Source organism: Podarcis muralis, chromosome 13, assembly GCF_964188315.1.
Source record: "Podarcis muralis chromosome 13, rPodMur119.hap1.1, whole genome shotgun sequence".
NCBI lineage: Eukaryota > Metazoa > Chordata > Lepidosauria > Squamata > Lacertidae > Podarcis > Podarcis muralis.
This window is the reverse complement of record NC_135667.1, coordinates 16,025,834-16,041,518: the sequence shown is the minus strand read 5'-3', so window position 1 is coordinate 16,041,518 and position 15,685 is coordinate 16,025,834. Positions and strand designations below refer to the sequence as shown.

Sequence of the window (15,685 nt, the reverse complement as noted above, 5' to 3'; positions counted from 1 at the left end):
CAATTTACAACGCTTTAAACTGAAAAGCATCTTTGATGTGTCTAGATCCAGCCTTGATATCTTCTGATATGTTGTTTAATTGCTGTAGGTCACTTTGGGAACCAATCATGGCTGAAAAGCAGGGTAATCTAGTAATAATAATAATAATAATAATAATAATAATAATAATAATAATAATAATATAGCAGCTCTGTGATCCCCTGGTCACTCAACAAGGATCCTACCCAAACTTCCCCTCAGGCCGCTCCAAGTTGCATAAGGGCATATGGAAATATTACGCGAATGCCTTTTGTTCCCTTTAACCTTCCGCATTCAAAATTTGATGTTGTGAAATTTGAAGTTAATTGCTGTTGAGCTAATTAGCACATAGGAGATCCTGGTGATAAGTAAATGGATGAGAGACTTCATCCATGGGCTGGTGTCGATCTAAGACAATTGTTCTGCCTTAGATAAGCTGGCTCATAGTTGGGCATCAGAGTTCTGAAAATTCCAAGTGGAGGCAGACAAGGCAGAGGTGGATTTGGGATGGCACAACTGTTGCGGTTGCACTGGGTGCTAGCGCCACAACAATGATGTAGAACGGAGCGTGAGAGGCAGGTGGAGTGGGGTGGAGAGGGTCCTGAATTTTAGTGTCACGCAGGGCGCCACTGAAATTCGTGAAGTCAAAGTCCACCCCTGGACAGTGCTCCCCCTCCACTATTGAAGATGTTGTGCCTCTGCCTACCAGCCACTAGGAATCACACGTGGGGAGGGAGAGGTCCTGTTGCATTTCTGGGCTTCCCAGAGGCATCTGGTTGGCAATTTTAAGAACAAGATGCTGGACTAGGTGGACCTTGGGCCTCATCCAGTAGGGCTGCTCTTATGCTAAATTGCGACACTGATCACATAGCCGAGGAAAGTGACTGTGAACGGGGCTGGCGCATGCACTGCTTTGGTGCTGAGGGTTGGACAAGACTGAGTGAGGGAAGTCTTTTGCTAACATGCCCTCTCTGCGCAGGTAGCAATCATGGCTCCCACACTGAAACCAACCACACATCTATTGATGTTGCTGCTCTTGGGAGGATCCTATGTTAGCTGTGAAGGTAAGCCTCTGCGGCAAAGTACGATGGTAAATTCTGGAGCGCAGAATTCCCCGGGAAGAAGGATTTGATGGTTAAACTTCTCTGAGAATTGTAGCTCAGAATAAGGGGCCTCCTAGTGACTCTCATTATGCATAACAAACTACAGCTCCCAGAATTCTTTGGGGGAGGCCATGACTGAATTCTCCCAGAATTCTTTGGGGGAAGTGATATCAGAGTACTTTAAAATGTATGGTGCGGATGTGTTGTTAACGGGACTCTGGTCGGAGACTGAAGGTTCACAGAGTCCAGGGCTCATTTCTTTGGCTCATGGGGCCAGAGTTTCGGATTAGTTTCGTGGAAGAAAGTGTTGCATCAGTCCTTGGGGATTTACTGGGTTCTGCAATCTTATCATCTCATGTTAAACCAGAGAAAGGACAGGAAACCGTTGCATTTTGATCCATGCTTTCTCTCCAACATACTCATTTTTCTCCACATTATTTGTCTGGAGAATTACAAAATTCAGAGAGGTGTGAATGTAGAAAGCTAGTTGTGTTTCAGCTCACTTACTATTATGGAAGATGCAATTAAGGGGTGGGGTGGGGTTTCAGATAAAAATACTAACCAAATGAAATTCTCCCCCATCCTCCTCTGTCTCTGTGTGTAGAACAGGAAAAAGTGGAGGTAAGAAATGGCTGTAATGGGGGCCAGAAAGCTGGGTGAAGCTGAGCTCCTCATACAGTGGCAACAACAGACAGCCCCGGTCTTCTCTTGCCTTATAGACGGAAATAAGGCAGAAAGATGTGTGTGCAATATTCTCAAGTCTCTAATATAATACAAAATTTCTGTCCTTGTTTGAAGTGCAGGGGTCATTCAGTTTGTAGTTTAAGGGTCAATTATATTAATGTTAAAACTACAAACTGAATGACCCCTGCACTTCAAACAAGGACAGAAATTTTGTATTATATTAGAGACTTGAGAATATTGCACACACATATTGCACAGTTTAAGGGTCAATTATATTAATGTTAGGGACGCGGGTGGCGCTGTGGGTAATAATAATAATAATAATAATAATAATAATAATAATAATTTATTATTTGTACCCCGCCCATCTGGCTGGGTTTCCCCAGCCACTCTGGGCGGCTTCCATAGAAACCAAAAACCCCACTAAAATATCATACATTAAAAACTTCCCTGAACAGGGCTGCCTTAAGATGTCTTCTGAATGTCAGGTAGTTGTTTATCGTTTTGACATCTGATGGGAGGGCATTCCACAGGGCAGGCGCCACTACCGAAAAGGCCCTCTGCCTGGTTCCCTGTAGCTTTGCTTCTCGCAATGAGGGAACCGCCAGAAGGCCCTCGGCGCTGGACCTCAGCGTCCGGGCAGAACGATGGGGGTGGAGACGCTCCTTCAGGTATACTGGGCTGAGGCCATTTAGGGCTTTAAAGGTCAACACCAGCACTTTGAATTGTGCTCGGAAACGTACTGGGAGCCAATGTAGGTCTTTCAAGACCGGTGTTATGTGGTCTCGGCGGCCGCCCCCAGTCACCAGTCTAGCTGCCGCATTCTGGATTAGCTGTAGTTTCCGAGTCACCTTCAAAGGTAGCCCCACGTAGAGCGCATTGCAGTAGTCCAAGCGGGAGATAACTAGAGCATGCACCACTCTGGCGAGACAGTCCGCGGGCAGGTAGGGTCTCAGCCTGCGTACCAGGTGGAGTTGGTAGACAGCTGCCCTGGATACAGAATTGACCTGCGCCTCCATGGACAGCTGTGAGTCCAAAATGACTCCCAGGCTACGCACCTGGTCCTTCAGGGGCACAGTTACCCCATTCAGGACCAGGGAGTCCTCCACACCAGCCCGCCCCCTGTCCCCCAAAAACAGTACTTCTGTCTTGTCAGGATTCAACTTCAACCCATTAGCCGCCATCCATCCTCCAACCGCCTCCAGGCACTCACACAGAACCTTCACCGCCTTCACTGGCTCTGATTTGAAAGAGAGGTAGAGCTGGGTATCATCTGCATATTGATGGACACCCAGTCCAAACCCCCTGATGATCTCTCCCAGCGGCTTCATATAGATGTTAAAAAGCATGGGGGAGAGGACGGAACCCTGAGGTACCCCACAAGTGAGGGCCCAAGGGTCTGAACACTCATCCCCCACCACCACTTTCTGAACACGGCCCAGGAGGAGGGAGCGGAACCACTGTATAACAGTGCCCCCAGCTCCCAACCCCTCTAGACGGTCCAGAAGGATGTTATGGTCGATTGTATCAAAGGCCGCTGAGAGATCCAGCAGAACTAAGAAACAGCTCTCACCTTTGTCCCTAGCTCGCCGGAGATCATCAACCAGTGCGACCAAGGCAGTTTCAGTCCCATGATGAGGCCTGAACCCCGATTGGAAGGGATCCAAATGGTCCGCATCCTCCAGGCGTGCCTGGAGTTGTTCAGCAACCACACGCTCAATCACCTTGCCCAAGAATGGAAGATTTGAGACTGGGCGATAGTTGGCCATACTGGCCGGGTCTAAAGATGGTTTTTTAAGAAGCGGTTTAATGACCGCCTCTTTCAGCGGATCTGGGAATGTTCCCTCACAGAGGGAAGCATTCACCACCCCGCAGAGCCCATCGCCCAGCCCTTCCCGGCTTGCTTTTATTAGCCAGGATGGGCAAGGATCAAAGAGACAGGTGGTTGGTTTCACGCGTCCAAGCAGCCTGTCCACATCCTCGGGGGTAACGGATTGAAATTGGTTCCATGCAACTTGACCAGACAGAGCTCTAGCACTCTCCCGCCCCAGCCCTGCTCCCACGGTGGTGTCTAGCTCCTTCCGAATATGAGTGATTTTATCTGCAAAAAACTTTGCAAAATCGTTGCAGGAGATCTTGGGGTCTTTACAAGGCCCCGATGTTAAAGGTGGTTCCGTTAAATTGCGGACCACCTGAAAGAGTCTCCTGCTACTATTTTCTGCAGATGCAATAGAGGCGGTGAAGAAAGTCTTCTTCGCCGTCGCTATCGCCACTTGGTAGGCTCGACGTTGAGCTCTAACCTGTGTCCGGTCAGATTCGGAGTGAGTTTTCTGCCACCGACGCTCTAGCCGTCTCAGCGATTGTTTCATCGCCCTCAGCTCCGAAGAAAACCACGGGGCTGTCCGGGCTCCATGCAATCGGAGAGGGCGCTTCGGAGCCAGACAGTCGATAGCCCTGGTTAACTCCACATTCCAGCGGGCCACCAGGGAATCAGCTGAAAGGCCATCAACATGGGATAAAGCATCCCCTACCACTCTCTGGAAACCATTTGGATCCATTAAGTGGCAGGGGCGGACCATCCAAATTGGTCCCACCTCCCTGCAGAGGGGAAGGGTCGCGGAGAAGTCCAGTTGCACCAGGAAGTGATCTGACCATGGCACTTCTTTAGTTTCACTTTTACTTAGTGTCAGATCACCCACGTCACTAGAGGTGAATACCAGATCTAAGGCATGTCCATGACTATGAGTTGGGCCCAACTTATTCAGGGACAGCCCCATGGAGGCCATGCTTTCCACGAAGTCCCGAGCGGCCCCTTGTAAGGTCGTGTCGGCATGGATGTTAAAATCCCCTAGGACAACCAAACTAGGTGTCTCCAGGAGAACATCCGCCACGACCTGAAGCAGCTCGGACAGGGAATCCTTGGTGCAGCGGGGAGGTCGGTACACCAAAAGGAATCCTGTACTGCCCCTATTGCCCAACTTCCAGAACATGCACTCAGAAAACTGGGTCTTCCCAGTAAAGCCTCAGTGCCTAGGACTTGCCGATCGAAAGGTCGGCGGTTCGAATCCCCGCGGCGGGGTGCGCTCCCGTCGCTCGGTCCCAGCGCCTGCCAACCTAGCAGTTCGAAAGCACCCCCGGGTGCAAGTAGATAAATAGGGACCGCTTACTAGCGGGAAGGTAAACGGCGTTCCGTGTGCTGCACTGGCTCGCCAGATGCAGCTTGTCACGCTGGCCACGTGACCCGGAAGTGTCTGCGGACAGCGCTGGCTCCCGGCCTATAGAGTGAGATGAGCGCACAACCCTAGAGTCTGGCAAGACTGGCCCGTACGGGCAGGGGTACCTTTACCTTTACCTATATTAATGTTAAAGTCAACTAGCCAAGAGGGTGATGGGTGGAGGTGTTGCTTAGTAACCAAGCAGAATTGCAATATCTTCACTGAGGTAGCACATACTCTGATTGGCTATGTAGTTCGGAGGGAGTTTTCCTCTCTGTGTGCCTGGTTGAATGTCTTCCTGCTAAGTATAAGACTTGTACTGAGAAAGACAAAACCTCTGTTGTTGTTCTTTTTCAGTAAAGTGTTATCGGGCTTCTTTTCTCTATGGACTCCCATCTGTTAACACTTCTCTCTTTCTCCTACAGAGAAATGGTGCTATGACAAGCCAAGCTGTGGTAAGCATTCCTTGGTTTCACCCACAAGCTCAGTACCTCCCGGTGTAAGAAGTAAAGACTATTTCTCTCCAGTAGTGCGGTTTGATCGCTGAGGCACAGAAAGGGTGGCAGGCTTCTCTAATGGGGCTTCAGGCTCTCATGCCCACAGAGCAGCCTGTTTAATCTGCTAGGCAGGAAACTGGGCTGAGCCATATTCAGCCTGAAAGAAGCCTCAGCACAAACTAGGCCACCAATCCAAAAATGCCAGTTTGAAATTCCCAATTGGTTCCTGGTTCCCTATTGGCAGTTCCAAGTTTTCCATATTGAAGTGGAACAAATGGGTAGGAATTTGAGCAGTTGTTCAATCCAAATTAGTGTTTAGGCCAGGAATGGGGAACCTCCAGCCCATTGGCCAATCCTTGCCGGCCAGAAGCTGGAGTTTGACCCACAAAGCCATCTTCCCAACCGCCCACCAGCTGACGTCACTTGAGAGGGCGGGGTTAAATCCTGCATGGGTGCGAGGACACCTTCTCAGGAGGGCGGGGTTAAATCCTGTTCCAGCAGCAAAGAGGTGTGCACAGCCAGAGCAGCAGGATTTAACCCCTTGCTCGTCAGCCGACAAGTGGGGGGGTCAAACCCTGCTCAGTTTGGCAGGATTCCAGAAACTCCTGCTAGGATGAAGGAAGAAAATGTTTTTGTTTTAGTGACACCTTCAACCTGAGGTTAAAACCAGTTCCCCAGCGCTTCCTTAGAATGATACCCTTCCCAATTCCCAGAAGAGCGAATTCTTCCCCACCCTTGCAACTTCAGTCCACAATTATGGTTGGAGTGAAGATGCTGGTTGCTGTGGAAGACTGGGTGTGCAGGATCAGGTCGTGACTCCCAGATTAATCAATAGAGTGCATGTGTATATGGTGCTGGAAGGCCAACAGTCACCCTTTCTGCTTCAATAAGCTGTCTTGTCCAATGGGAAGGCAATACTGAGTTTTGCCTTGGGCTCCTCCTCTTCCTCGCTGGCTCCACACCTGCTTCTCCCTCCCTCTCCCTAGGCCCCCTTACATGGAGACGCCTGGGCCAGTGCAATGGCAAGAAGCAGTCTCCCATCAACATTGTCACCAGGTATACACAGCCTGATTCCTGTCTGGGTCCCTTGACATTGTCCGGCTATGAGGACCGTTGGAGGCCAAGAGAGCTTTTGAACAAAGGGGACTACCGTAAGTATAGGCGACAAGCAACGGCAGGCAATGTGGAAGGCATTGGGAGGGGTCTTGAAATTGGGACTCTGACCGCAGGTGCGTTATTCTCTGTGTCTCCATGGGAGCTGCTGGCTTCACAGCTATGCTTCAACATAGAGACCCAGATAGCGGCATTGCTAGACTACAGCTTCCATCACCACTGACTATTGGCCAAGTTGTTGGGCTGATGGGAGTGGGGATCCCAGACATCTGGAGGGTGGTGGATTGGAAGGTTGCTGCCGCCGGTTAAATGGGCTCCGCCAAGTCTTTTAAAGCAACGATAAGATGAAAATGGATTTTAAAATGCTTGGCGGCATTCTACATATCTGGGTAAAAAGGTAAAGGTAAAGGGACCCCTGACAGTTAAGTCCAGTCTTGAACGACTCTGGGGTTGCGGCGTGCATCTCGCGTTACAGGCCGAGGGAGCCAGCGTTTGTCCGCTCCGCAGACAGTTTTTCCGGGTCATGTGGCCAGCACGACTAAGCCGCTTCTGGTGTAAAGGAACACTGACACCAGAGCAGCGCACGGAAACACTGTTTACTTTCCCACCAGAGCGGTACCTATTGATCTACTTGTACTTTTGGTGTGCTTTCGAACTGCTAGGTTGGCAGGAGCTGAGACCAAGCAATAGAGCTCACCCCGTTGCATGGATTCGAACCGCCAACCTTCTGATCAGCAAGCCCAAGAGGCTCAGTGGTTTAGACCACAGCGCCACCCGATTCCCCACATATCTGGGTAGTCTTGTCTAAATGGAAAAAGGTTTTAGCATTCTCCAAAACGTGTACAGTGACAGCGCCTGCCTGATGTCAATACAGTGGTACCTTGGGTTTCATATGCTTCAGGCTACAGTCGCTTCAGGTTACACACTCTGCTAAACCAGAAATAGTACCTCGGGTTAAGAAATTTGCTTCAGGATGAGAACAGAAATTGTGTTCTGGCGGCGCGGCGGCAGCAGCAGCAGGAGGCCCCATTAGCTAAAGTGGTGCTTCAGGTTAAGAACAGTTTCAGGTTAAGAACGGACCTCCGAAACGAATTAAGTACTTAACCCGAGGTACCACTGTAGTCAGGGTGTTCGCAAGTGTGGGGGCTGCCACACTAAAATATAGATTCCTCACAAGTGCAGAATGGGTGTCCTGCAGCACCTAGTAACATGGCCAGTGCTGCATATCAAAGGGGTTGAGCAAGAATATATTGGGTAAGGAAAATCTCATAGGTAAACTGGCCCCAGTGAGAGAGAAGTTGACATGTACTCTGTCTATGACGTACAGAAGTTCCTGTCTCTCTTCTTTATAGCCTGCCATCAGTTAAAGGGCAGCGAACAACTGGTGTTATTAAACCATCTGTACATAATCTAAGATGCAGATAAAACCATTTGCCAAGAAGAGGAGTTTGGCCCTGCAGTACTTCGTAGGATCACTGCATCAGCAAATAAACAACTACAAATTCAGGAGACTTGAAAAATAAGCTTTGATGATTTCCTAAATCGAAAGACGTCACAGAACTACTTAAGCAGAACTAGACTGTCCTATCAACACAGAGCAAAACCAAGCTGGGGGAGGGAAGGGGGGGAAAGCAGCTGAGCGAGGAAAGTGGTGGATGGGGTGAAAGGATAAGCTCACTCATCCCCCCCCACTTCTTCCCTCCAAATTGCACCCTTCCAAAATACATTTTAGGCATTTGGTCCGCAAGGCCATTTTCTCTTAATCACACCCACCTGCCATGCCCCTGAAGTCTACCTGTCCCATAACTGACATACGACTGGATTGGCTCTTTGGGGGAGGGGGAGAATTCTTTCACATCCCTAAGTCCTACAGAAAGAAGGACTGAACCCCATGCCTATCAGCTGATGCACTTGGAGTTCAATCCTGCTTGTTTGCTTACCTGAATCCTGCACGGTTACTATCTCCCCTCCCCCACCCCCGCAGGCAAACTTTGACAGGTGGGTGGTTTCACCCACTTGTCAATCACCAGATGTCATTATGATGGCAGAGTTGGCTGACGGAGTGGTGGAGACAGAAAGATCTAGATTGCTGGGCTAGAAAGTTCCCCTGCCCCTGATTTTAGATATTCAGTGGAGACCTTATTAAAGGTCACAGCCCATCACACTTTTGCTGCATGAGAATACTCATGTGTAGGCATCTCGTTAGCAGCTTTCGTCCATTTAGCAGCATTTCTGGAAGCAGTGGTCAGCAACTGAAGTTACACTTTGAGATGAAACACCCACAGACGCTGTAAAACTCAGTCAAGTGATTTACTGCTTGACTGGTCATAAATGCATCACGATAGCACTATTTACAATCATTATACCAATAGCTGTAACGGCATACTTAAGCTTCAGTCCCTCTTCCTCTTTGGGAACGACCTAGGCAGACACAATCTATCGGCGGTCATGACACATCAGTTTGCAGACAGCATTTGTTGCTCAGTCGTCTGCAAAAAGCGAAAATGAAAGTTCTCCTTTGATTGGCACTTCCAGCTGAAGCTGCGTGTGCTCAGAGTGCCACTCCCACTTATATACGACCGTTCTGGAATCTTTTCCCTGTTTCTGGATGAATGACTCCCTAGCAGACCTGCCTTCCCAAACATCACATGCACACGCACAATACATTTAATGCACATTTAAAGTGTGTTTGCTTCTCCTTCAAGAATCCTGGGAACTGTAGCTTAACCTTTACAGAACTACAATTCTGAACTACAATTTATTACTGCATTGCAGGGGGTTGGAGTAGAAGGCCCTTTGGGTCCCTTCCAACTCTACAATTCTATGAATTCCCAGCACCCTTTGCAAACTACAGCTCCCAGGATTCTCGGGGAGTGGAAATGTGTTTTAAATGTATATAGCACACACACAGCCACCTAGTCTGATCTTTTCTGAGCACACCGTTCTGACTACGTGAGCCATCTCTTAACAATGGACCAGCCTTGGTGCCAACACAGCTTCAGCATTTTGCCTCGCTGGTGGTGGGAATCCTGGAAACATTATTATTCTTTTTTAAAATCAAAGGAGCCATCTCAACCCAACGCTTGCTTTGTTTCTTGGATCCATTGCAGCTGATGTTGAGATGAAGGAAGGGGCCACTGTTTCCAGCCCCAGCCTCCCGGCCAAGTACCACCTGAAGTCCTTCCACTTCCACTTCGGCACCAACCACCATGCAGGCTCAGAACATGCCATTAATGGCCAGCACTACTCAATGGAGGTGAGCCATCTGGGAGAGCAGGGGAAACAGCGATGAGAGTGAGCAACAAATGGGCAGACTAGGGTAGCCAGCCTGGTGGTGCCCTGCGGACATTTGTGGATTACAACTCCCATCAACCCCCACAGTTGACCATGCTGGCTGGAGCTGATGGGAGCTGCAGTCCACAACAGCTGAGCATTTTAGCCCAAAATATTATTGTTCTGCTGCCCTGGACCTATAAATGTCGTTTTCCGCTCTCTGGTGTTCAGGCTGTGCTTTTTTAATAATAATAATAATAATTAATAATAATAATAATAATAATAATAATAATAATAATAATAATAATTATTATTATTATTATTATTATTATTATTATTATTATTATTATTTATACCCCACCCATCTGGCTGGGTTTCCCCAGCCACTCTGGGTGGCTTTCAACAAAACTCTAAAATACAAATAGGGCTGCCTTCAGATGTCTTCTAAAAGTCTGGTTGTTATTTTGGTGGGAGGGTGTTCCACAGGGCAGGTGCCACTACCGAGAAGGCCCTCTGCCTGGTTCCCTGTAACTTGGCTTCTCGCAGTGAGAGAACCACCAGAAGGCCCTAGGCACTGGACCTCAGTGTCTGGGCAGAATGATGGAGGTGGAGACGCTCCTTCAGGTGCACTGGAATGAGGCCGTTTAGATCTTGGCCACTTCCAGATGCAGACTGGTTTGTGCATGGAGCCTCAGAGATGCTGCAGGGGACACTGCAGCTATGATTTGGAATGGAGCACAAAAGGCGAAGGGTCACTGAATTTTGGCGTCGCACAGGGTGTCACTGAAAATTGAGACCCCAACGTCTGCCACTGCCAGATGGCTTGTTTATTGAGCTTTCGTCTTGAATTGTTTCCACTAAGTTCATGGGGAGGTTAGATGATATTGGCTGTTTATTGATGAGCGTTCATTTTGATTAGTTTGCAGGGAGGTTATGCAATGTTGCATCAAGCAAAGGTTAACCCAACTTGCTCACTTTTTAAGAATTCCACTGAGGCTGCAATTAAGGCGCCTGGAAACTCTGGGCTCTCGCTTGTTTATATACTGTATCTCCCTATCCAATTCTGAGAAACACTGAGCAAAAAAGGCAAACATTCCAGGGCAGACCTTCCTCTTCAGCAGACAGTGTGCTTGCAAATGTATGATGTCACAGCTCCTAGGCTAGCTGGGGGAGTAAGGGTGCTTTTGGGTTAAGGTTATCAGGTTTTTTTTCAATGAATCCGGGGTCACTTTTCAACTTCAGTCGAATTCAGTGGATTTTGTCAGGGAACTGATTTGTAAATCTGGGGACTGTCCCCGGGAAACTGGGACGTCTGGTAACCTTACTTTGGGCTGTCAGTATCCTGCAGGAGGGATTCAAGCGAACTTTAGGTTTGCACAGTTGAAGTGGATTAAAGCAACACTCTGTCATTTTAACACAGCAAATCCCTTTCCAGCAGATGTTTTGTACTTTGGGATGTGACAGGGAATGCATTGAAAAGTGTGGGATGAACTAACGATTAAGGGAAAGGCATGTAAACACCTCACAAGGAAATCGAGTTGCAGGATGAACACTTATTATCACCAAACCACCCCGTAAACAAATCAGAAGTCATGCTCAATAAAAGACTGGGCATGATTTAACTGGTGCAAGCAAATAGGGATGAATGCTCCGATAATCTGAAGGAGCTCTTACAGAACACAACAGCCAGATTAAAAAAATACACATAGCTACTTATTTTTCAAGGGCTTGGGGCAATCTATTGCTTTTCTGAAAAGGAGGATACAATACAATAACCAGCTGTAGTATTACTAAGTGCTCTTGACAGCAGTGATAAATCTATGGGCAATGCAGAGTTTAGTTGCTTTTGGATGAGAGAGCATCCTGGAGATTTATGAGGTTGTATCTGGTGCTGCTTTCAAACCCACGCTTAATATGCAAGCAGAGCACTTTGGGAGCAGACTGACTCCTAGAGGAGGCAGCACAACTGCTAATCATAGCTCGCGTCTCCAAAGGGAGCAACAGCACTCCAAGGATGCCTGAGTTTACGTGGAAGGCGTGTGGCTCAGCCGTAGAGAATCTGCTTTGCACTCAGTAGAGTCCTGATGGATTGAACCAAAGACACATCTAGTCTAGTCTAGCATCCTCTTATCCAGAGCGGCCAGCAAGATAGTTCACTGCTACCCACTGAACTAAATCCAAGAATCTTACTCCCGCTCTCACTCTGGTGTAATTTAGAAACACTGTTCTCACTTTTCCTTCCCTTTCTTTTCCCTTCTCTTGCACCAGCTCCACGTCGTCCACACTAAAAATGGCATAAGCACCAAAGAAGCGGCGAAGGACCCACAGGGATTTGTTGTCCTGGGATTCTTCATACAGGTGAGGAACAGCACAGAGTGGCCCATGCTTGTGCAGTCAAAGGCTGGATTGGTACAGGAGCCCCTGAACCCCCTGGGAGCTGTTGTGGGCTGCTTAGAGCTCAGCCCTCTGGAATGGAGGAGGCCAAGAAGCTCATAGAGATAATTTCCTGTAACGAATGCCATTACCTTTCTTGTCCCCGTAGAAGTCCTTTGAGGCTCCTTTTGACGGTGTGTGGAATTTTCTGGCTAGTAGCCTGCGCAGAATCCCAGAAAAAGGTGAGGTTCCCCCATTCCGCCACCCGGCCTCCATTTCTTAGAAAATGAATGGATCTTTCTTTCTACCAGGCCTCTCACCTTTCTTGTCTTTCCCCAGGTAACTCTGTGCCACTGAATGGGGAATTTTCTCTTTCGGACTTATTGAGACCAGGAGGTAGAGACACCGTTAAAATTACGGACAAGTATTACCGCTACCAGGGCTCCCTCACCACTCCCAACTGCTCTGAAGCTGTGACCTGGTTTGTCTTTCCTCAGGTCATCAAGGTGCATCCCTATGTGGTGAGTGGGTCTCATCTATTCTTTGAGGAAGGGTGGGGGTGGCAGCAGCTGGAGGGACTAAATCATTAGGTGCACTGAATGGAGCCTGCTGGGGTCAGAGCGGACTGAGGCCTAGGCGTTTTGATTCGTGGGTTCTTAGGAAACACATGGATCACAAGGTCACCGCCACAAACAACACCCTCACGTTCAGATCCCCGACCCCAAATAGGTCACTGCATGCTGCAGGAGAATTTCTCTTTCAAGTCCCAAAGGAATTAGACGCCTGCTCCACAATAACTTGGAGCAGGGTTTTATTTGTGGCAGCACCTCCTCTGTGGAACAAAGTCCTCTGTTGACCTGAAGCAGGTGCCCATTATATGCACTTTCTGAGGGAAAAGATGAGGCTGTTTCTGTTTCAACAAGCTTTCCCAGCTGGGCGAATAGGTCTCTGCCTTGGCTATCCATTTCATATAGTTTTTAAACTCATTTCTGAGTTGTTGGTTTTTTAACGCTGCTTCCTAACCATTTTTGCTGTTTTTATTATATTTCGTAGATTGTTGTGGAAGGTGATCAGTTAGTTAGTTCATAAGGATGTAAAATCAGATTGTACTATCCCAAAGTCCCTTGCAAAAGGGACACAATATTTCAGGGTCTGTAAGGAGTTCCATCCCCAAGCAATCAGGTTTCCTTGAGAAGTCAGCTCTCATCTTGATAGGGGTTAAGGTGAATTACATGGTCCAAGGTGGGAAAGGGTTGAGGACTCAGGCATCAGAAGAGCCAAAGGTTGAGAGTGTAACCCAGGATAGAAGGCAGGGGGTCAAACTCCAAAGGGAACAATGTAGAGGAAGAGGAGCAGGTGTTTTAGCCTGACAGGATCCTCCTCAAACAAGTAAGACAGGGCCTGCTCAGAGTTGGCCTCCTAGTTCCACACCTTGCCCTTGTTGGGCCTGGTGGAACCTGATTGGTCTGTGAGACCAGCTGACTGAGGGCTCTGTCAGGTAAGTGGTGGGGCATCTCCTTAGGAGGTACCTTTGAGAAACACACCTCAGCCTGCAAGGTTTGTGGCAGGAGCAATGTGATGCTAGGTAGCACAGATAGTGAGGTGCTGGAGCCCAGTTGGAGTCCTGGTTTGAGACTCTCATGTGTCCCGCCCCACCAGTGCCTCACACAATATTGGGGCGCATCCGCACCGCACATTTAAAGCACATCTGACACACATTCAAAAATACATGGCTTGCCCCAAAGAATCCTGGGGGCTGTAGTTTACACCTTGCAGAACTACAATTATTTGCACCCTTTAATAGACTAGTCCTCAAGATGCTCTGGTGGAAGCCATGCGCTTTAAGTGTACAGTATGGATGTCACCTCAGTTTACTAGCAGCCCAGATTATCTATGACCTTGCTGAGTCACATTCTCCATAGAATGAGCATGGTCCCCAGGGAAGTCCCCTGGTGAGGTGCTATAAGGGATTCTGGGGAGCTCCTTTGCACACCTCAAAATCTCCAGAAATGCTTCAGTGAGTGGGCTAGGTTGGGTCCTTCGTGGACAAGGTTTTCCTTAGAGTTAGGGTTTACCTGCCAAGGAGGCCACACAGAATCTTTACGGATCTGGGCTTGGCAACAGCAACGGAAACTTCTAGGTCAGTAGGCAGTGTCTCCTTTCACAGTCGTTTGGAGAGAGCTTTCATGGCGGAAGGCCACCTCGATCCCCAGGCACTCAAGTTCGACTTTAGACATTTGACACTGGTCCTTTTGCTGCATGGGTTTCCTGAGCTTGTATGTGCTACTCTCGTTTTCTCTTCCTCCTCCTCCCATTTCTCCTGTTTTTCTCCCTTCTAGGTGAAGAAATTCACCAACTCGCTCTTTTTTACCACCAAAGAAGAAAATCGGCGTATGCAGGATAATTACCGTCCTGTGCAACCCTTGAACAACCGAAGGATCAGTGCCTTCAACCTAAATGAGTATGATCTGGCACAATGCCCTGGCAATCGTTTTGGGGCCAAAGAGTGTGTGGATTGCAAGGACTGATGGCAACTGTTTTCTTCTGCTTGAAAGATCCGAGCTATGCAGGGAGTTCTATCTCCTGACCCCAAGAATCAATAATTTCTCAATGTGGTGTGTTTCATAAGGGAGACCATATTCTCTCCCTTCCCCCTCCCCTTTTGATGATGACACATATGAGGTATTTCTTAGAAAAATTAAAACCACCTCTATTACCACACACACCCATGGCTGGTTTTCTTTTATTAAACTTACATTTACTCAATTTGTACTCACACTCAGTAGACAGAAGAAACTCATGAGATTTCAGGTGAAGAGTAATTGTGCTATGGTGTTTTAACAGAAATTGAGCCCAGGTTTTGAGAGTTGACTGTGATTTGTCCCTCTGGCCCTTCCCCACACAAAATGGAGGCCTTCCTATGTCCCACCAGTAGTGAGGAAGGCAGCTTATTCTTTTATCTCTTTAACATGCAAATGCTGAAACATTTTGCTAAAACATCATGAACACCAAGAGTTGCTTCAGTTTAACCAGACATTAATTCCTGGTTGGTTGCCTCACAGCCTGCTCTACTGTTCTCAGTGTGCTTCTGCCCATCACAGAGAGGAAAATTACCTCAGGCCAAGGAAAAACTTGGGGATAGCCATATAGGACTCCCCAGAGACTGTACTCCTTGTGTGGAAAATGTGGTGGCGGCATGGTGTCCTCCGATATATTAAGCCACTGTGGTTAGAGTTATAGTGGGTACACAGTTGGATATAGGACCAGGGAGACACGAGTTCAGATTCAAGTCTGGCCTTATCATGAGGCAAATCATAGCAATTGCATCAGGTGCTGGGTCTAGGAAACAGTGAATTAACACCTTCCCAGCCCACACAGCAAGGATCTTGTGGCTATGCAGGGCTCTCCA

General features: G+C 48.2%; 1 protein-coding gene across 1 annotated transcript; it reads left to right on the top strand.

The window, feature by feature from the left end:
* Positions 1-975: 975 nt before the first annotated feature.
* LOC114583714 (carbonic anhydrase 4-like) lies at positions 976-14,984 on the top strand. The gene is made up of 8 exons (XM_028705111.2): positions 976-1,082; positions 5,446-5,475; positions 6,504-6,668; positions 9,741-9,886; positions 12,172-12,261; positions 12,446-12,518; positions 12,616-12,797; positions 14,616-14,984. The coding sequence occupies exons 1-8, from the start codon at positions 1,007-1,009 to the stop codon at positions 14,802-14,804; spliced, it is 951 nt and encodes a 316-aa protein (XP_028560944.2). The 5' UTR covers positions 976-1,006; the 3' UTR covers positions 14,805-14,984.
* Positions 14,985-15,685: the final 701 nt, after the last annotated feature.